General features: G+C 39.8%; 1 protein-coding gene across 1 annotated transcript; it reads left to right on the top strand.

Annotated features, from left to right (window-relative positions):
* The first annotated feature begins 386 nt into the window (after window positions 1–386).
* Window positions 387–21,030, top strand: GPR110 (G protein-coupled receptor 110). Its single transcript, XM_008592938.1, has 12 exons — window positions 387–438; window positions 2,107–2,256; window positions 3,546–3,719; window positions 5,426–5,526; window positions 6,492–6,550; window positions 9,522–9,673; window positions 11,073–11,236; window positions 12,932–13,120; window positions 15,069–16,442; window positions 18,094–18,135; window positions 19,404–19,440; window positions 20,963–21,030. The coding sequence occupies exons 2-12, from the start codon at window positions 2,226–2,228 to the stop codon at window positions 20,983–20,985; spliced, it is 2,346 nt and encodes a 781-aa protein (XP_008591160.1). The 5' UTR covers window positions 387–438; window positions 2,107–2,225; the 3' UTR covers window positions 20,986–21,030.
* The last annotated feature ends 1,673 nt before the right edge of the window (window positions 21,031–22,703 follow it).

Below are 22,703 nucleotides of genomic sequence, written 5' to 3'. Positions count from 1 at the left end.
GTCTGGGAAGGTCTGCACAACCTGCCTCCCTGAAGCCTCTCTGACCTCAACTCCAGCATCTCTCCTCTCCCGGACTCCTCTTACCTACTCTGGTGTCCTTGCTCTGCCTCCACATGCCAGGCATATTCTTACCCCAGGGCCTTTGCACGTGCTGTTCTCCTTCCTGGAAAGCTCTTCCTCCAGGGATCATCACTTCCCCACCTCCTTCAGGGCTTTGCTCAAATGTTGTCTAAGTCAGACCTTTCCTGGCCACCTCCCCACCACCGTGGCTTGCATTTTATATCCCTGACTTCAATTTTTTCTCAGAAATCCAACAAGGGTCTTATCAAGTACAACTGTCCAAAGCTTCATCATAACTATGTTTTTTTTCTTTTTGGCAGAGAAATGATGGCATCAGAACAGAAAGAGAGCTCACTGTGAATAAAAAAAAGCATCCAGGTGAGACTCTGTTGGATTGCATGATGGAGTAGAATTTGGTGCCAAGAGATCAGGATTCTAACTCCAGTATGCCTTTAACTGGTCATATGATCCTAAACATATCATTAAACATCCCAAATCTGTAAAATGAAAATAATAGTAATTCTTAAGAGTGAGATATTTGTAAGGATTAAATAATAGTATCTCACACCATACCTGACAAGAGGCTGCTTCATATACTTTCTTTTCTTCCATGTCTTGGTTCTAAGAATGTAATTAATGGGCATGGCCTTCAGTCTAGGAATGAGTTGCGATCTGAAATGTAATTTGTGGGTTTGATGTTTCAAGTGCCAAATGTATTTTCTTATAGAAATAGCGATGCACATAAATGGTGTTTAGGTGTCTGAGTGAGTCCACAAAAGCTTTTTTATCATACAATGAAACTGCCATTCAATGATGTAGTAATAGTACCATAGCACCTGCCACCATGCAAGGCTGCAATACTTCTGAAAAAAAATCAAAATTTCAACTTGGAATGCCATGAACATATTTTCCTTGAAAGTAAAAATGACAATAAAAATATAGCAAGCATTCACTGGGCTTTCACTATGTGCCAGACACTACTTTAAGTGCATTAGATGAATTAAATCCACATACTGACCCTCTGAATTAGGCACAAAAATCATCCTTATTTTACAGATAGTGAAACTAAGGCACAGAGCTTGGGACAGGAGCCAAGATTCAAACCCTATCAACCTGTTTCCAGAACCAGTGCTGTCATCCTTTGACAATGTGACCAGGGTCACCCTTTTACCTGCTCCCTCCTTCTCACCAGCTTGGGCAGTAGGAGTAGAATCACTCCAGCTCCCACCACTTGGGGCAACTCCAGAGACCTGGGGCAGAAGTTCCCAGCCTATAAGGAGATGGGGAGAGTAAGCGATGGGGCTGAGGCTCTCCATAGACTGTCCATAGGTGAGCTTCGAGGAAATTGAAGCGCTTGGGAATTTCATGCCAAGTTTCACATGAATGAATGCACCTAACTGAATTTTGGGTGGGAGAAGACTCGTCTCGTAAGACACATCTTCTCTCCCAGTCAAAACCAGTGAATGGCTTCTCCTTGAGGAGAGAAAAGGTGCTGCCCAGAAATAACAAGCTGAAGGTTAGAGTGCACAAAGCCTCCAGATAAAGGTTTAGTTCTGTTTGGCTTTTGTATTTCATCTACATACTCAGTCTCAGCTAATTCATGGGACATTTTTACAGGAGAAGGAAGGGCTCTTTGGAAAATTTATTGGGGGTTTTAATGTTGGAGAAGATCCTCCAAGGAGGCAGAGCTGGGGGAGGGGGAGGAAGAGTGCCAAGGATTGTCTCCCCTCCCCTCCCTGCAGTCTTGACTCCTGAAACGTGACTCGGGATGTGCCCTGGGGAGGGTGGTGCTGGTGTGCGGCAGAGAACAGCTGGTCTGGCAGAAGTGAGGATGGACACAATGTTAGGATACGTGGGAACCGTCTGCTTGAGTTACCCTGGATGTTCATTTTCAGTCAATATCTGGGTGAACAGGACTCAGTGACAGGCAGCAAGGTATCGTACATCCCTGACCTCCAGGCTGAACCTGAGGATTGCTTCCCACTCACTTCCTCAGCAGTAGTTCCCCCAGAGACAGAAAGGTTTTAATGATCTTTCTCTCTTTAGGCCCATTCCAGGAATATGAACTGCTGCTTCAGGTGGCCTATAGAGATTCCAAGGAGAAGAGAGACTTAGAGAATTTTCTGAAGCTCTTGAAACCTCCAGCATTATGGTTGCACAAGCCAATGAAGATTATTAGCACAAAGGCCACCACATGTAAGTCAGCTCTCTGGCGACTGGGAATGTACATGGGGAGGGTGGGCATAGCAGTCAGGGTAGGTTAGGTTATGCTGTGGAAATGATGATCCCTTGACATCCCCAATCTCTGTGGCTTGAAAGATTTTGTTTCTTCTCCGTGCTGCATGTCCGTTGGAGGCTGGCTGTGTGTGTGGTTGTCACTCGAGTACCCAGGTTGATGAATCAGACCCTATCTCGAATGTACCCATTCTGAGGCAAAAAGAAATGGAGAGTTTCACATAGGCAAGTACATTCTGCAATTCAGAAGTGACACATACTAATTCTGCTCACAACTTACTGGCCAGAACTGGTTCCATGGCCCCACCCGACCTCAGGGGACCAGGTATGCCATCCTGCTATGTGCCTGGAAGAGAGCAAGAAATACAAGGGTGCTTCAAAAAGCATGTGGAAAAATAGAATTAAAAGATAATGCAAATCTTTACATGTACTTTTTGAAATACTCTTGTATTTGGCAAACAGCACTCACAACCACAAAGATAGGGTTCAAAGAAGTTAAATAATTTGTCTAAAGCAGTGACTCTCACAGTGTGGTGCCCAGACCACCAGCAGCAGCAACACTGAAGAATTACTAGATTGCACATTCTTATCCCCATCTCAGACTCACTGAATCGGAAACACTTGGGTGAGACCCTCCAGGTGATCCTGATGCACGATGAAGTTTGAGAACATGGGGCACACCACCGTGCATATTTTTACAAAGGTGTGACTGCCCCATTTTTTGCCTATTAAAAATGTATGACTTTTGGTGGGAATTTCAGGTTCAATAGAAGGGAATGAGCATACAGCATTGGCTGATGGAACTTTTCATCACGACTATCCCCAAAAAGTCTCTCTGCCTTTGCCATCTTGTTTATAGGGCTTGTCTTGGAGTGGTGGTTGGTAAATGTGGAGGAGCCTCAAATAAGATAGTGGTCATATGTCCTTTAGAATCCTTTAAATAACTCCCGGGTTACAAATATCCTCCTTGCTCCCACTGCAGTGGGTATCTATGGGGCATACATCCTTCTTTTAGATGCTGACCTCAGCCAATTTAGTTTTATGTTTGCTAGGTTTCTGGTGCCAAGCTCAAGAATATATTGAGTTGGACATTTCCTTACCTGAAACATACTGCCATTTGCTTTTATCCTTCTAGCTTTTGGTGAGAAATACTTGGTTCAGATTCCAAGTCAGAGCCAAGGATCAGAACTCAGCAGTAATCAGTTTATAAACTGACTTGGCCATGAGACCAAGTTCTGTTTTTTGTGCAGCCTGTGGCACCTTGAATGGGATCTTGCGGTGTGCCTGTGAAGAAGGCTATACCTGGTTTCCTCCCACATGCCTTGATCCCCAGAACTGCAACCTTCACATGGCTGGATCACCCCCAAGCTGTGACTGTCATCACCACAACCTCAGCCAGAGCATCAATTTCTGTGAGAGAACAAGTAAGCACACACGGATTCTCTGAGCAGAGCTCTGGCCTGGGGTCTCTACTACCCCAACAGGTAACAGAGAGGAGATTCTAGCCGTTTGCCTCACTGAGGGGAGCTAATGTTTGCAAGAAGATTGAAGGACAGTGACAATATGCCCTGGTAGGCTTGGCTGGACACAGTGAGAACTTTCTGAGTGCAGAAGATCCAGAAACACAAGTTGAGGACTGGGTGTCACTTCAACCTCTAGGTACCTGCAGCTCAGCTCTGCAATTACTATATGTGATTCTATTGAGATTTAGGGAGATTCACTAAAATCCCAAGTAGGAGAATTACTTGGTAAGCAACATTTTTATTTCTACCCTCTTTTTATGTCTTTTGCCAGCATCAATTCTGAGAAAAGGGAAGTCCAGAGGCATGAATGCAGGAGGAACAGATAGTGATTGTATTGAAAGAATTATTATAAATTGCCACCAAAAAGTTTATGGAAGGATTCTATTATCTTGCAATTCAAATTTCCATGGACTTTTTGAAGTACTCGTGTATGTGTACTGAATGCATTATCAAAACAAAACAAAAGTTAGAAGTCTAGCTTAGGAACCAGTGGAAGCTGAGGGAGCTACTGTTGACTTAGGTTTATGTCTGGTGAATGATGAGGTGAACTAAATGACATGGACTCCAGGACTCCAAGGACTTTAAGAAACTTGAGGACTACTCTAGTTACCTTGAAGCACCAGATTTTGATGGAGCTGAGCAAGGAGTGAGTGAGAAGCACCAAACAGCCCAGCTTAACGGGGCTTCTCTGGCTCCCCTTCCCAGGACCGCAGCAGTTCAGGTTATGGCAACTGGCATTTAGTAAGCACCGTCTTTACACCCATATCTAAGGCAAATTCTAGGCGGACACCAGGAAGCATTTTCTTGCTATCTATGAATTAGTGGACTAGTTGGGGAGTTCAGGCTGTAATGCAAGAGAGAAAACAATGTAATTTCTTCAACAAATATTAGTGAAAGCTTACCTTTTGAAAGATGGTCCATGTCTGATCCATCTTCAAGAGATACAAAGATGGATCAGACAGGGATTGCACTCATAAGGGGCTTTCCAAGGTATAGTGGGGACATGTGTAGAGGAGATGCACATAAATAGATGTTTAGGTACATGAGGCGGTAGGGGAGGTGTGGATAAAGTACTGTAGGAATTTAGAGGAGGGAAAGACTCTTTGCATCTGGGAATCAGGGAAGGGCTTGCAGAAGAGGTGACATTTGATTAGGTCTTAAATGAAGGATAAACAGGATTTGTCCATACATATACAAGGAAAGACCTGTCCCAGTGCAGAGACACACCAGCAATGGATAAGCAAGGGGCATGTTGGAGTTAGCAAGTAGTGATTTTTTAAAAATAATTGCTAATAGAGACAATGCTTAAGCTCAGTGCCTAGATGGGGACTGCCTGTTTTAGCCACACATGAGTGACAACACATTTACCTACTTGTAAGGTTGTCTTGATCACCAGCAATTTCCCATTACCATTCCAAATCCACAATCAAAAACTCTGGTTTTATGTATGTTTCCTGTGTTATCTTAGGTAAACATTTATTATGAAAAGAAATTGAAATGCCACCGTTGAATAGATGGACTATGAATTGTATTTCTCCAATTTTACACTACTAATAAAATCAAGTTAGTAATTTATTGTATCCATAACTTCTTTTTATTTCCCATAGAGGTTTGGGGTACTTTCAAAATTAATGAAAGATTCACAAAAGATCTTTTGAATTCATCTTCTGCTATATACTCCAGATATACAACTGAAATTGAAAATCAAGTAAGCATTTTTCACTTATTACATAAGAAATTGTTTGCTAAACACAAGTTCAGGTATTTTCAATTCATCATTTATACTTAATACATGTTCTTAATTATTCATTTTCAATGAGCTATTGCAGAGAAGTTACTTGCTGTGCCCACAATTAACATTCCTTGAGCATTTTCTTTATAGGAAAGTTTAGGAGTTGACTCCTTTCCACTTCTCTCATGTTCAGTTTTGCTCAATTATTTCAGTTTTGCTCAACTATACTAAAGCTTCTTGATTATTTTCGGTTTTTTTATTTATCAAAAGAAAATTTTCATGATCTAAGCTCACTTGTCAGCATTTGGGATTTGCTATATAAAGAAGGGTCTCTTGTTAGAGGCTGAAGATCATTACTGAGAAGAACTCTGGACTTCATAACGAAATTGTGTAAAAACTAGATCGTGTATGTCTGCGGAGGATGGTGGCTTAAGTGTGGTTTTAACTTAGGACATGAGCAAACACTGCAGATGGATTCAGTGTAACCACCTGTGGAAATTTATAGCTTATTTTTGACAAGGAGAAAATAGATTTTGGGTGGATTTATTATATTATCTGGCACCAGATACACCCCCTATTCTAAATTCTAAGCAGTTGGTTTATTCACTCTTTATTAGCAACATCAAAAATAAATTTTGTGGGTGGATTTATTATATTATCTGGCACCAGATACACCCCCTATTCTAAATTCTAAGCAGTTCGTTTATTCACTCTTTATTAGCAACATCAAAAATAAATTTTGTGTGTGTGTGTGTGTGTGTGTACACATTTTCAACGGTTGTTTTAACTGTATTTGCATGACATGCAACTACTTCCTACTGTTTCTCTTTATTCATTTGCTACGGTTGGATGATATATCATCTGCATCCATTTTTTGCTCAAATGTCTTTCTAAAGTGTGGTGACAAAGATTAACACCTTGCCCTTTGTTTTCTTTCTAAGCTTAAAGAAGCATACAAAGGAATTCAAGGTTTTGAGTCAGTTCAGGTCACCCAATTTAGGTAAGTAACACAATGGCCTTAGAAGGACATCCTCAGAATTGTGTCCTAGTCCTACAGAATGCTAGGTGCTGTTCATAGGTGACCTCAATAGAAAACAGGGCAGAACTAGTCTTTCTGGTAGGATTCTGACTAACTGAACAAGATTCTGTGAAGCTGTAAAAAGTCTGAAGAGGAAAGCCTAGATTCTCATCTAAATAGTTTAGGAACTTAAATATTGAAGAACATTCTCGAAGCTGTGGATCAGAGTAGAATTGCAAAATCATAGTAGTAGGGCAGGACCTTGGAAAAAAGTAGATCATGGTGTGTGTGTATGGGAGGGGTGAATTTTCTCCTTCTACAACCACAAGGCACATAATGTTGTATAATTAGAAGCCAGAAGAAAATCCTTAGGTAAAATATATTTTGGTATAGATATCATGTATACAACATAGTTCAAAACTTAGTAGTCATTATCTATAGCAAATAAAAAGATATTTAGTAAATTTTCCTTTTGTTTATGCCTTAATTCCAAAAGTTATTTGGTTAGTTAACTCTGTGTACATTGACTACCTACCATTAATAGTCTGCTTGATAGAGGATTTAGCTTGGAGGCCACAGAACCCGACTCCTTATATATTTTTTCACAGTTAATGTAAAAACAAACAGAAAATTTCCAACAGCATTTGCTATAAATAAGAGTGTACAAGTATTGTTCTGGGCATTGTCCTTTAAATCATCCATGACTTTCTATAAAGTCTACATGAATAATTTTCTTTAAAATTTAACACTAGGAAAAACACAGCTTCTTTTTTTCTTATATTGAGATCTATATAATTAATTACATTTCCTTTTTGGATTTTGCTCTCAGTAAACTCATAGACAAAACTGAAACTCATTCACAATAATTTTTGCATTCAATATTCATATTTTTTCCTTGGTCTTGGTTTTCTATTTATATTTCTGACTTACATTCCATCATGTACATCCTGTAAACTATCTCCAATAATTTGTAAACACAGTCACAGTAAAAGTATGCATCAGCCTATAAAACACAATGTTTTAAGCTTTACTATTTACATATGTCATTTAAAACACATCAGTCCCTCACAGTCTCAACTTACTTATCTGTCAAACAGGACAGTTAGTACCCAATCTAACCTCTTTGAATCAAATGAAATAACAGGCAGGAAAATACTTTGTAAACAATATAGAAGGGCCATATCAATGCAAAGGCATCGTGACCATCACCACACAAAAGGGTATTTGGATTTATTTGTGCACTGTGAGCAGAAGTTCAATGTGATGATTGAGAAATTGAGTTTTGAGCTTCAGAGGTTCTAATCTGTCAATCAATAATTTATAATGACCTGACCCAACGTTTCTTTGAGCCTCAGTTATTTATACAATAGGGATAACACAGTGCTTACCTGATGGAGTTATTGCAGGATTAACTTAGTGAATACTTGTGATATCATTTTCTTTCACATCTTCAAACAGTACCATCATGTTGACGGTTTCTAAATTTATTACTTGAGCTTGACCTCTCCCCTGAACTCCAGTCCCAAATATCTCACTGTCTACTTGACATCTTCACTTGGTTTTCCAGTAGGCATGTCAAACATAGCATGTCCAGAACGGGGGTCCTCTGACTTCCCCCCACCCCCAACCTATAATTTACTTCTCCCATGGTCTTCCCCATCTCAGTTGCAGCGATGCTGTTCTTCTGGCTGCACAGACCCAAACCCTGGAGCCATCTTTTGTTTTGATTTATTTTGTTGAGTTACAGCAAGTGCATACAATTATGTACTCAAACCTTAAGTGTACTGTTCAATGAGCTTTAACAAATGCTTGTACAAGCTCCCTCCTATCAAGACAGAGCATTTCCATCACCCCAAAAGTTCCCTTGTGTTTCTTTCTAGCCAGTCCCCATGGACACCCCCAACCCCCTCACCAGAAGCGACCATTGGTCTGATTTCTATTACCATAAATTAGTTTTGCCTGTTCTAGAACTTCATATAAATGAAATTGTCCAGTGTGTAGTTTTTTTGTGTGTTTGGCTTCTTTCACTCAGCATAACATCTTGGAGATTCATCCCTGTTTTCTGATTGTCAGTGATTTCTTTTTATTGCCCAGAAGTATTCCATTGTATGAATATACCACAATTTGTTTTCCTAGTCCTTGGAGTTATTCTTGACTGGTTTCCTTCCCTCACACCTGAAATCTCCGTTAGCAAGTCCTATGGCTCTGTCTTCAAATATAACCTGAATCTGACCACTCATTCCACAAGTACTGCTATCCAACTAGTTCAAGCCACCACACCTCTTTCCTAACTAGTCTTCCTGCTTCTCTACTTGCCTCTCTGCAGTCCATTTTCTACACAGCAGTCAGAGTGATTATCTTAAAACATAAATCTGATAATACTACTACCTTTGAATAAATAATAAAACTTTTTAATAAATACTAGACTTTAAACTCTAAGGTCTTATGTGAACTGCTCCTGGCTACCTCTCCAATATCACATTCTACCTATTTCTCCCTTGCTTGTTGAATTTTTACACAGGCTGGTGTGCTACACTAGTGTTCTTTGCATTGATGGCCTTTTCTTCTTCTCCTTCAAGCCTCAGCTTCAAAGACCCTTTGCACAGAGAAACCCTCCCTGACCAGCCTTATTTAATGTGGAGTCCCACCTCTACCTGCTATTTATATTGCAGAACCTGTCTCTCAACACTTAGCAAAAATTGTAATTACATATGTATGTATATGTGTGTATATGTGTATATATGTATGTGTGTTTGTGTGTTTATATATTTGGTGATTGCCTGTTTCTTACTTGCCTTGCTTTCTCCACCCAAATACAAGGTCCATGGAGATAGAGACCCAATCTGTTCAGTTCATTCCTACAGACTTAAGGCCACACACACACAGAATAGGCCCTGGGTGATTAAATAAGTGGATATTGAGCCTCATTTTTCTTTCCCCGTAATTGTTGCAGGGATGGAAGTATCATTGCTGGGTATGAAGTTGTTGGTTCCAGCAGCACAACTGAGCTGCTGTCTGCCATTGAACAGGTAGCCGGGAAGGCTGAGGCAGCCCTTTGCAGGCAGTTCCCACTAGAAGACGGCTCTTTCCGAGTGTTCGGAAAAGGTAATACTGGATTCCCATCCTTTGTTTAGGTTAAGAGAGTCCTTTAATTAGTAGCTCGTTTGTGTCCTCCGTAAGTAGATTGGAGATGTTTCCAACAGACAATTGCTCTAAAACTAACTTTGAGTAGAAACAGGCAGCTGCTTCCCTCACCATGATGAAACTCAGCTTTAGCAGACTATTTCACATCCGCACCAGCCAGTGATCTGATCTCTACCTCTTAGTGCAAACATCGTGGAAGGCTGATTTCACTGCAGGCTGTGATGGGAATGATTCAGCAGTAGTCCCTGGGGCTGACAATATTGCTAAACCACAACCCAAGGAGCCAAGGAGGGAATGTCTCTAACACTCACATACACAGCACTTTTTTTCTTCAGATAATATTTTTCTTTTCCTTTTACTTCTTTATATTCAATCTTAAACCTCTCTGGCCAAAATTTGTGCTACTTTCTTTCAACAGCATTTATTCAACAAATATTTACTAAGTGTCTAAAGTGTCTAGGCACTTAGGACACAGAAATGGGAAAAACAAAAATCTTAGCCCTTGTGAAACATGCATTCAGTGTTTCCATGTCCCGGTTTCAGTTGTGAAAAGAATATGAGGGTACTTCAAAAAGTTTGTGGAAAAACAGAATTAAAAGATAATGTGAATCTTTCCATGAACTTTTTGAAGTACCCTCGTGTATTACTAAGGGCCAGCTGCAAGAGTAACTAGTGAGTGGCTGCAATGTGAGAAGCTTTTAAAGAAATACAAGGTAGAAAGTGTCACCCCCCAAATGTCAACTGCCAATCTTTTAACCATATCTTTAATGATTGTTTCATAGTATCATGAAGATTTTTTGGTTTACTAGTGTTTCCTTAAAGGGTGAAAATATTTCCTGGGAGTTATCACATCTTGCCTTATTTTCACCTAATACTTATTAGTTGATATCCCATTAAATGCATTATTGTTGAAATGTGAGAAGCTTTTAAAGAAATACAAGGTAGAAAGTGTCACCCCCCAAATGTCAACTGCCGATCTTTTAATCATATCATTAATGATTGTTTCATAGTATCATGAAGATTTTTTGGTTTTCTAGTGTTTCCTTAAAGGGTGAAAATATTTCCTGGGAGTGATCACATCTTGCCTTATTTTCACCTAATACTTATTAGTTGATATCCCATTAAATGCATTATTGTTGACACAGATCAGCCAGCCTCAGGGAGGGCATGGCATCAGAAAAAAGTGAAGGGTGCTTATAGGGATGAAGTTGGGCATCAAAGACAAACCTCTTCTGAATTTTGCCTGAGTTGTGTCTCTGATAATATGACTTCTAAAGCATTGAAACACTACTACATGGTTTGTTTAGAGTGCCAGGATATTCTGGAGTCATCTTTTCTCTTCATTTCCATTCTTTTCCAGCACAGTGTAACAGCATTGTCTTTGGATTTGGGTCTAAGAATGATGAGTACACTTTGCCCTGTAGCAGCGGCTATACCGGAAGCATCATGGCTAGGTGCCAGTCCTCGGGGTGGCAGGTCATCAAGGAGACCTGTGTGCTCCTTCAGCTGGAAGAATTGAAGAAGGTGAAGCATTTTAAATCTGTAGTCTTGCCCTGATTTTGAGTTTCATAGTGGGCATCTCCCAAGGAGCATAGCTAGGTGGATGGTAAAACATATCTATTTGTATCATTGGTCAGTGTGCAAAAGGCAAGGGTGGCATCAGACCAGGTAAGCCCAGGGAGCATGGCCATGAGTGGAAGAGTTAGATGGCAGCTGAAAAGATCAGAAAATATCAGAGTTGGTGGTTATTGTTAGGGAGGAGTGCTGCAGAGGAGGGAATCAATGCCGAGGAGGTCTATGATAGCAACTAAGCAGTCCTCAGAAATCCAGAAAGCCTGGGAATCAGAGATCAAAGTGAAGGTGTGAGTGAATCCAGTAGGCTTAGTTCAAGTGAGTATGTACACACATCAGAAACCAGGGCTGAGAATGGGTCAGGCAGAGGTGAACTCTGACAGAACTGTATGAAACTGAAAGGTCATCTGGTTTACCAACCTCTTTTTATAAATCAGGAAACAAAAGACCAAGGGTCCTACAGTCCCTCTGGTAGCAACAGTGTTTAACTAGAAATATGGTCACTTGATTCTCAGTCCAGTGCTGTGACCTTCGCATGATGCTCTTTTAGGAAGGTTCACGTATTAAGTCAAGGTAGATAGAAAAAAGTGAGTAAATGATCAGGAACTAGAAGAACTCAAGTCACAGGAAAGAAGGACCCCAAGACAGTTCACAGACACCGTTCTTCAGTTAGGTTTCTATATTGAGTAGAGCTTCTTTTCCAACCAGAGACCCCACTATTTTACTAGAGAACCCTAGAATGGTATTTATCAAGGGACTGTAGAATGTTTACCTCTTTCTTTTGGGGCCTCAGTTTCCTCATCCATAAACTAAAGAGGGGGATTGGACCAGGTGGCCTCTGGGATCCATTCTTGCTCTTGACTTCTTTGCTTCAGTTCTGGACATGGGCAATAGCTGGGACTAGTTCACCCCAGGGGGTGAGGGCAGACAGATCCCAGGTGCACTGGGCAGAGAATAGAACTGTCAGCTGAGAATAATAATAAGGGGAACAGGTAAGATCTGGGCTCCTGGGTTGATTTGTGTCAACTGGGAGGGAGCACACTCCTTTGGTGCTTTCCAAGTTAGCTCAGTGTAGTGGAAACAGATGGGAGCCTCAAGGAAGAAGTAAGACTCCAAACCCAGAGATGAAGTGGGGACTGCACAAGCCCAGTCAGTAGTCACATCTTCATGAGTGTCCCTCTGTCTCCTCATCCTACAGGGAATTCTCAGCGTAGTATAGTGGGTATAACACCTGATTAGTACCAGTAGACTGTACTCTACCTCCTAGTTGAGTACTCTTTGGAAAGTCACCAAATCTCACTGAACATCAGTTTCTGTGTAATTAGGATAATAGTCTGTATGGAAATGCTTTTTAACAAATCTTTTCAAGTTTCAGTTTCCTTAGTTATAAAATAAAAATAAAAACAATTCATCCTCAAAGGGTGTTAAAAGGATTTAATCAATGAATCCCTAATAAAGCATTTATCACAGTGTCTGGAATATAGAAAGCCTTGAATAACAGTCATTGTTGTCATAACTGTGATTTAACTAACCTAAGCTATAATGCACCATACAAATGTTAGTTCTATGTGGCCAACGCATCTGATTTAAATTTGATGAAATACAGCCTTTTACTGTGTTCTAGAACTTAACTATTTTTATTTCTAGAATTTCAGTGTGATCATAGGCAGTGCCACTGAGGCAGCCGTGTCATCTGTGGTGCACAATCTTTCAGTCATCGTTCAGCAAAGCCCATCAACCACAGCTGGGAATCTGGCTTCGGTGGTATCCATTCTGAACAATGTTTCTTCCCTGTCATTGGCAAGCGATTTCAGGGTGTCCAACTCGACAATGGAGGTATAGTCCACCTGTGCTTGAAGGACTCGTTTTAAATGATTGATCTTGTAAGAGAAATGACAAAAGCCTGAATGATGGGGAACTATGGAAAAAGACAGAAGAGCCATGGTGTCCAACTCGACAATGGAGGTATAGTCCACCTGTGCTTGAAGGACTCGTTTTAAATGATGGATCTTGTAAGAGAAATGACAAAAGCCTGAATGATGGGGAACTATGGAAAAAGACAGAAGAGCCATGCCATGTGACAGTCTTCATGTGAGCTTTAGTGCTTTCTCTGCAGTATACAAGGAACTCATGGGATCAATAGCATGAGTTCAAAGTAAGACGGAGCTGCCCCTAAGCAGGCTGCCCGCATAGCACCTGACTCAGAGGAAGGGAGGAGCTTTTGTGTTACATGACATGGGCACCGACTTTTCAATGTATGTTTGTAGTCTGTAATGCTTTCCTGTAGCCATAAGCTCTGACTTTAGCAGTGTATATTTTAGGAACTTTATTCTCTTGACTGAGGAATTCATGGTTGAGTTTGGATATTTAAAAATTAACTTAAAAATTACACAAATAACAGTTGGTTACTATAGGAAATGCAAATAAGCAAAAAGAAAAAGAAATGGTCTTTGATCACCCTAGAATAGCTACTGCTTCCATTTTGGGTATTACCTCAGTGCCTGGAAGGATGACAAGTGACACACAGCAGGTACTCAGTAAATATTTGTTCAATAAATATCCTTCCAAACATTTTGGATGTATACATTTTATATGTTAAAGCACATGATATTTTACAAAATTGAAATAATTATACTTAACTACATATGGTGAACATCATGTCAAAGATGACATTAAATATAAATAAGTTAAACTCCCTGAATGAAAGAAAAGATGCTCAGATTTGTTTTTTTAAAAACCTGACCACATGTTGTTTACAAGAGACAAACTAAAACAAAATGACACAAAAAGGCTAAAAATAAAATGAAGGGTGAAAACAGAGCAGCCAAACACAAAGCAAAAGAAAGCAGAGGTTCCTGGGGACATAGGTGAAGCCCTCTGGGATTCTGGGCTAGACCACAGAGGGCTGGGGAAGGGGAAGTTTTGGCCAGAGTGACAGACACCTGAAGTGGAATGCCTGGGAACCAGAGCCATAAGCAAGAGAGAGAGAGCTGTGGGAGAAAGTCGTGACTTTCAATGAGTTGCTTTGAAAAAAAATCTCTCAAACTAAGACTGACCCTTAAATCCCACAACAATTCAATACTTTGTGGCTCAGATCCAGTTTTTAAGGATTTTTGTTTTATTTTCTCCTGCAGCAAACAAAAAACAAAAATAAGCATGAACATTCGTGACATAAATTCAGAACTTCTGATGTTAGCAAAACAAATAGGATATAAGAAAGTGGTTCATAGTAATGTCTCCCTCCTTGAGCCTCAGCCTGAGTAGGACTGCAGTCATTTTTGCCTTCTCAGGAAGAAGGAAATGCACACTCGTGCAGCCCAAATTGTAGGATGCTTTTTCATCCATGCCAAAACCCCACTGTGCTTACAAATGCCTTGGGGCAAATAGGATATAAGAAAGTGGTTCATAGTAATGTCTCCCTCCTTGAGCCTCAGCCTGAGTAAGACTGCAGTCATTTTTGCCTTCTCAGGAAGAAGGAAATGCACACTCGTGCAGCCCAAATTGTAGGATGCTTTTTCGTCCATGCCAAAACCCCACTGTGCTTACAAATGCCTTGGGGTGATCACCCTGGAACTTAGATGATTCTGCCTATCCAAGTTTCTTACCCCACAGCTTCTACTGTGTAAAGCAACTGAGCTAAATTTAATTGATGAGTTTTAATGTGGTCTGCAAGTGAGCCAATTCTCTGGGCATTTTTCCTATACTTAATACTAACAACTATTCACTTTTAGTCCTCTTATTTGTTTACTGGAAACACAAACTGACTTTCACCCTTGTATTTCAGGATGTCATCAATATAGCTGACCATATCCTTAATTCAACATCAGTAACTCACTGGACAGTCTTACTGCGGGAAGAAAAGCATGCCAGTTCACAGTTACTAAAGACATTGGAAAACATCAGCATTCTGGTACCTCCAACAGCTCTACCTCTGAATTTTTCTCGGAAATTCATTAACTGGAAAGGAATTCCAGTTACCAAGAGCCAACCCCCAAAGGATTACAACTATCAGATTGAAATGTTCCAAAAAAATACCTCCATTCCCATCAGAGGCCATGTGTTAATTGGGTCAGACCAATTCCAGAGATCCCTTCCAGAAACTATTATCAGCATGGCCTCCTTGACCTTGGGGGACATTCTACCCAATACCCAAAATGGAAACGCTCAGATCAACGGGCCTGTGATATCCATGGTGATGCCAAACCATTCCATAAATGAGATTTTCTTGATCTTTTCCAAGATAGATTCAAATCTGAGCCAGCCTCATTGTGTGTTTTGGGATTTCAGTCATTTGCAGTGGAGCAATGCAGGCTGCTATCTAGTGAATGAAACTCTAGACACGGTGATGTGCCGATGTACTCATCTGACGTCCTTCTCCATGCTGATGTCACCTTTTGTCCCTCCTGTGATCATCCCTGCTGTGAAATGGATCACCTATGTGGGACTGGGTATCTCCATCGGAAGTCTCATTTTATGCCTGATCATGGAGGCTCTGTTTTGGAAGCAGATCAAAAAAAGCCAAACCTCGCATACACGTCACATTTGCATGGTTAACATAGCCCTGTCCCTCTTGATTGCTGATGTTTGGTTTATTATTGCTGCCACTGTGGACACCACAGTAAACCCTTCTGGAATCTGCATAGCTGCAGTGTTCTTTACACACCTTTTCTACCTCTCTCTGTTCTTCTGGATGCTCGTGCTTGGCACCCTGCTGGCATATCGGATCATCTTCGTGTTCCATCACATGGCCTGGCCTTTGATGATGGTTGTTGGGTTCTGCCTGGGCTATGGGTGTCCTCTCATTATATCTGTCATCACCATTGTGGTCACACAACCTAACAGTAGCTACAAACAGAAAGATGTGTGCTGGCTTAACTGGTCTGGTGAGAGCAAACCTCTCTTGGCTTTTGTTGTCCCTGCACTGACTATTGTGGTTGTGAATTTGGTCATTGTGCTGTTAGTTCTCAAGAAGCTCTGGAGGCCAGCTGTTGGAGAAAGACTAAGTCGGGATGACAAGGCCACTGTCCTCCGCATGGGGAAGAGCCTCCTCATTCTGTCCCCTCTGTTAGGGATCACCTGGAGCTTTGGTATAGGAACAATGGTGGACAGCCAGAATCTGGCTTGGCATGTTATTTTTGCTTTACTCAATGCATTCCAGGTGAGCACAATAAGAATAACCTATTATACTGTAAGGTAATTGGAATAAATATAGAGAGCTCAGATTGATAAGACCCCTCTGGAGATTATCTCATCTCCCTGCCTCCAGCAAGACTATAATCAAAACTGCATGGAAACAGTAAACAGAAAAAAAAAACAAAACCAACACACATCTATGTTTCCCAACAGTTACCGTCATACTGAAGCAGGATGAAATTGGACTTCTTCAGTAATCCATTGCAGGGCCTTAAATCTGTTAGAGTTTGCGTAGCTAACATTGATCCCTCTCACTGGTGACTCAGTTCTCTTTCTCTTGTGTAGACCTTTGAAAAAGCACACAGAGAAAGGGAAATAATCAGAAGTACGTGTTAGCTCTAAATGGTGCAAAGGAAGTCACTAGAGTGCAATAGTATAGCAGGGGTCTGCAAACTGTAGCCAGCAGGCTGATTTTGTCAATAAAGTTTTATTGGAACACAGCCAAGCCCATTCATTTACATATTATCTATGGCTGCTTTTGCTACATTGGCAGAGTTGCGTAGTTGCAACACAGACTGTATGTTCTCCAAAGCTGAAGATACTTACTATCCGGCTCTTTACAGAAAGTTTTGCTGACCCTTGCTACAAAGGATGGGTTTTACATGTCATGGTCAGATAGTAGGTGGGCAAAGGAATACTTAGGTTTTGATGAATCTGGAAGAGAGTCTTCAATCCCGGTTCAACAAAGGTTTTACTAGACCATTTTGGACAAAGACTCAAGGAAGTAGTGGTTAAATGGTTGAGTCCTGGAGTTAAATAGGTCTGTGCTCAAATATGTCACTTTACTAATAGTGTGACCTCTAACAAATTACTTAATCTCTCTGTCCCTCAATTCTTTCATCTGTTAAATAGAGATAATAATAATACTTATAGAGTAAATGTGAGGATTAAATGAGATAATTTAGCACTTTACTGGCACACAGTAAATGGTTAGTAGGTATCTTCTAAAAGCAGCTGGTTCTCCACCTACTCAGCATACTGTGAATGTTCAGGGGTGGTACAGATGGCAGTTGTGGAGAGCATGTGCCCACTGGTGATACGAGTGGAGGTAGGCTTGCAGTGATATGCTGTCTGAACAGGCACCAGCCAAAGGTGCTCCTACTGGGAGGGGAAGTTCAAGGTCCAAGAAAGCCTTTGCCAAGGTTCTCCAAGCCTATACTCGAAGGAAAGGTTGCTAACATGGGTCAACTTCCTCCACTTGGCCACCGGGTTGCACCTCAGTGACTGCTGTCATCTGAGATGCCTAGTTGACGTGTATTAAATGCCTGGTCAAAAGAAAGACTAAGATACCGAAGCAAATGGCAGCATTTCATTTTGGGTTTGGAATGACTCAGCAGGGGAGAGTGAAGCTCCACATCTATTTAAAACTTCATTAACTCAATTATTTGTTTATTCATATATTCAATGAAAAAAGATGTTTGAGTACCTTTTGTTGTGCCAGGTACTGCAGAGGTCTGACAGTGTTCCTGCCTTTAAGGAGCCCACAGTCTCATAGGGAGACAGACAAGAAAGCAATTTCAATGTTGAGCAATAGAATCGAACAGTATTACATATAAATGCTTTTATTCCTGGAAAAGAAAAATACAATACACGTGATTTATTCTTTTTTTTTAAAGGGGTTTTTCATCTTATGTTTCGGAGTGGTTTTGGATAGTAAGGTATGTGTATTCATTTCTCTATTTATCCCCTCACCCAGGCATCTTTAAACCCCTGCCCTTTAGTTCTGAAGCCTTTATTCATATAGTAAGAGCTTGGACTATATGTACTTTTGTTATAAAATTCTGTAATTTTATAAAGGGCATGGTCAGTCAGGAGACAAAGGAACTAAATGATCACAGCTAATAAAGCTATATAGAACTAACCACAACATGTAATGTGAACATTATTTTTTTTTAAAAAGGAAATTCTTCTTATTTTTAATTTTTCTAATTTAAATTATAGATCACAGCTAATAAAGCTATATAGAACTAACCACAACATGTAATGTGAACATTATTTTTTTTAAAAAAGGAAATTCTTCTTATTTTTAATTTTTCTAATTTAAATTATAGTATGGCTTAGAGTGCAGCCTTATAACACCAAGGTCACAGGTTTGGATCCCTGTACCAGCCAGATGCCAAAAAATAAGAAAGTAAAAAGTAAAGAAATAAAAAATTAATTAATGATGGTTTGGCAGTAATTTAAGAGCAAAAATTACTTTCCTAATGGGTGAATTCCCTTTTATTCCTTTAACTAGTTTATCTGTTTACTTAGACTATGCTGAAAGATATATCTACTTTTGTATTTCTAGAGGTTTATATAGTAAATGTTAATAGTCCCACACATTAAGTAAAATTCCTAACAAAGAGCAACTGGTATAAGTAATAGATAGTAGAAAAAAATTTAAAATAAGCTTATTTCATTTTTTTCCCCAAGCATGGAGCAGTTCTGCTAAGAGAAGTGAAGACAGTAATCTAATAGATGTAAAGTCTTTGTTTTAAGAAGATTAGAATATTTCATAATTAGCACAATTGTTGCGCATGCACAGCACTGTATTTATAAAGAAGCAATTTGCTATACTTGATTATTCTAAATAATTGCCTTGTTCATACCATTCACCTGGTTAGGAAACCCATCACTTCAAAGACAGACTTTAATTTAGCAGTTATTGCCAACTACCAATGGCCAGAATCTGAATTATTTCGGCTTTTGACACTGTTGTTCTTTTTTAAATCCTAGTTTGCTTATAGGTAAACAGTCAAAGGAAATAATCTTTCTATCAGATACACATGCCCATGGTCTATTAAGCTCTTCTAGGAAATTATACTATTAAATAACAATTTCAACCTGCAGTTTTGTTCTTGATGTGTCTATGTATGATGGTGTATATGTATTTCCTCACTATCTCTTTGTTGCCCTTATAGCTGCGACAACTTCTATTCAACAGGTTGTCTTCATTAAGCTCTTGGACACAAACTTCAAAGGTAATTATCTCCTACTGCCATGAATGTAATGTGTGAAGGTTGAGCTTTTGCATTTTTCTTTTATGCATTCTTGCAGCAAGTCCACTTCTGTGTAAACTTGTTGAGTTTCTTTCACCATTATATTCCTGGTACCCGGAATGGTGCCTGGCAAAGGGTCGATACTCAGTAAAGAGCTGTTGAGTGAGTGAGTGAACAATATCATTGGTTTTAGTCTGACTTGCCTCTCAATACCTAGAATCAGTAATGCCCTTTTCTCCACCTGACTTTCTGGATCTTCTGTAGACCATTTTTCCTTCTTTAGAAAAGTAAAGAAGGAATATATAGAGCTATGTCTTAGTTCCAATGACTCAGGTCCTGTTATTCAACCCACAGCTTAGACCCATATAACTTTACATGCTTGAAGAGGCTGCTTCTGCCTAGACCATGCAGGGTTCCTAAGTGTGTTGCAGCCTAAGATGCCTCTCTCCAAATGGAGCACGATGCTGTTTCAAATGCAATGATCCTGACCTTAGGGTTTTCTTTAGGTTTATAACATTATATGCTTGCTGAGACCCAAATTCTGGAAAATCAATTCTTTTGCTTTGGAAATTTCAGACTTTTCTTATTCTTATCTCTATAACTCCCCTCCCCCTCCCCAGATCTCAATGTGCATAGCCATTCATATATCTCAGTGAAAACTGGGAAACTATCACTCGTCTATCTACTGACTATAATTAGAACCTGTTTATCCCATTTTGATTTGGCTTCCTCATGACATGGACTATAGCAAGGAATGGAACTTATTCCTTCCAGCATTCCCACTGCCTAAGACAGTGTCTGGCACACAAGGCACTCAAATATGAGATGTTAAATTAATGCATAAATAAATGATGAATTAATGAGTGGAAAAGGATATAATGTATCTAAACACTTTTATCTTTCCCAATAAGTGCATGCTGTTTGCTTAAAATATTTTATGTCATTTTGATAAATCAGGTTTTAAATTTCTGGAGTCTCTATAGCCTCTGTACCAATGACTGGAGGGTATTCACAAAGAGATTTGAATGCTAAGATGAGCAAGAGTAAGGCAAAGCTTTACTGGAAACCATTTTTACCAGGAGTATTGTTTTTCCTCCATGGGTTCCCCTTTGAGTGACAAATGTGTGACCCAAAGAAATGAAAGCATGGACATGAAAGGGGACAATATCTCCCTTAAAACAGTTTCTAGTTTGTTGTTAGAAATTGTAAAAATATACAGGAACACAAAATTCTTGGAATTAAGTTCTTTGGCATTCAGTTAAATTAAAACTTGGAAATTTTGGCATTAATTAAGTTAAAATTTGGTAATGAGTTCTTTGGCATTTTAAATAGATTAAAGCAGATGAAAGAGTAAGAAAGTGACTACTCTAAATTATTGAAAACAGAATAACACACTGTGTAGATGGAAGAAAAAATTGTTAATGACATCAGAAAGTCAGGATATGCAGACCACCACTAAAAGAATACTATTAATGTCCAAATAACCTGTTTCTCTTGTGTGCAGCAAAATTCATCAGATTTATGTGACCAACCCAAATTCTCAAAGCCTTTCAACCCACTGAAAAACAAAGGTGAGTTACAATAAAACCAAAGATTGTAAAAGGTGGGAAGAGAGGTGGGATGAATACATCATATGAAGAAAATTAACATGAGGAGTGTGAGAGTATCAGCCAGTCGTGTGTCCAGAGTTTATCTGGATTGTGCTCAGGGCTGATAGAACAATGTTAGGGATTTGGTGCTTATGGAGATAGGCGAGTGTGATTACCTAATTTTGTCATAAATTATTCCCATTTCCTCAGTTAGACATTATATAAATCTGTGGCATGACCATTGAAGCCATGGAGTGAAGGAGTGTGGTTAGACTAATACCAGTGGTGTCCTTATTAGAGCATCATCCAGTTTGTGCAAGCAGCTGGACAGTGGCATGGGGGCAGATGCTTGTGTCCTGATGCTGGGTATATCCTCCTCCCTAAAATGTCCCCAGGGAAGGAAGAGCCTCACCTGTAAAGAGTGAGAGCACTGTCCCCTCCACCTACGACATTCATCGGTCCTGTGTTCATATACTGGCAGTTTGCTAGTCTATGATATTCAGCTACTGGAAGACCAATATTTAAACATTGCAAGTAGTTGCAGTATTCTTGGAGGAGAAGGGTGGAGCACGGGACTAGAAGAGGAGAAATTGCGATTTGAGTTTAAGTCATACTTAAGAGCCCAGGTCCCATTTCACATTAAATTATGTTAATATCGCCATTAAGGTAGGGAAATGGGCAACTCACTTGATTCCAATCAAAATTACTTAAATTCCAGATAAAGTTCAATTGTCTGGAGAATGTGCTGATCCAGGACTCTTGAGTCCTGTTATCACTGTCACAAACCAGCCTGAGCGCTTTTTCCATCTCTTTACCTGTTTAAGTGATTGTTTGTCATCAGTAAAATGAAAAACTAAGAGATCACTAAGGTTCCTTCCAGTGATAACATGCTGTGATTTCAAATGCACTTTATCTCATTTCCAAGCAAAATCTGAGAAACGTGGTATTTGCCTGACAAGTGCAAGCTTCTATGGCGTTAGGGAAATGCCATGTTGCTCAACCAACCACGTCCTATATCTTTTCCTAACATCTGTTCCCAGTTGTAAGAAATTCCACAGGCTCACTTTCATTTTGGCCTCATGCTTGCTGCCAACATAGTAGCAATAATGCTTATCCTCTTTTCCCCCCTCAGGCAGTTATGCATTTTCTCATACTGGAGATTCCTCCAATGATGACATCATGCTAACTCAGTTTTTATCAACTGAATAAAGCCAGGAGACATAAAACCAAGGAAAAATTTTTGGAGCAAATTGACATTTACAGCTAAATGTCTGTGAACCAATCGTGATTGGTATTAGATGGATTCTGTGATTTAGGAGTCTGAGAATAGAACGGGGAGGTCTCCGCGGCTTCATCACTGCTCCCTTTGTCTTGAATTAAATGGAAAGATTTATTTCAATGTGATTTGATTCAAATAAATAGCTCCATAAATGCAGAAGATTAAGGTTTTTTGGAAATTGTGTCATTTGTATCTTCCTCTCATGACCACAAAATATGGTTTAGTTTTTCATAAAATAGCATTATTCATATGGCGTTTCCAATTGTCTGGACTGGAGTATGAAAACTTCATAAGTAGCCTTAAATAAATTGATTGTCCATGTTCACTTTCTTGTCAAAAAGTTACTGGTGCAAATTTTCTAGAGATAAGGCATTTTC

Source organism: Galeopterus variegatus, unplaced genomic scaffold, assembly GCF_000696425.1.
Source record: "Galeopterus variegatus unplaced genomic scaffold, G_variegatus-3.0.2 Scaffold8505, whole genome shotgun sequence".
NCBI lineage: Eukaryota > Metazoa > Chordata > Mammalia > Dermoptera > Cynocephalidae > Galeopterus > Galeopterus variegatus.
Note: the sequence above shows the minus strand (reverse complement) of the source record. Positions and strands in the feature narration are given on the sequence as shown.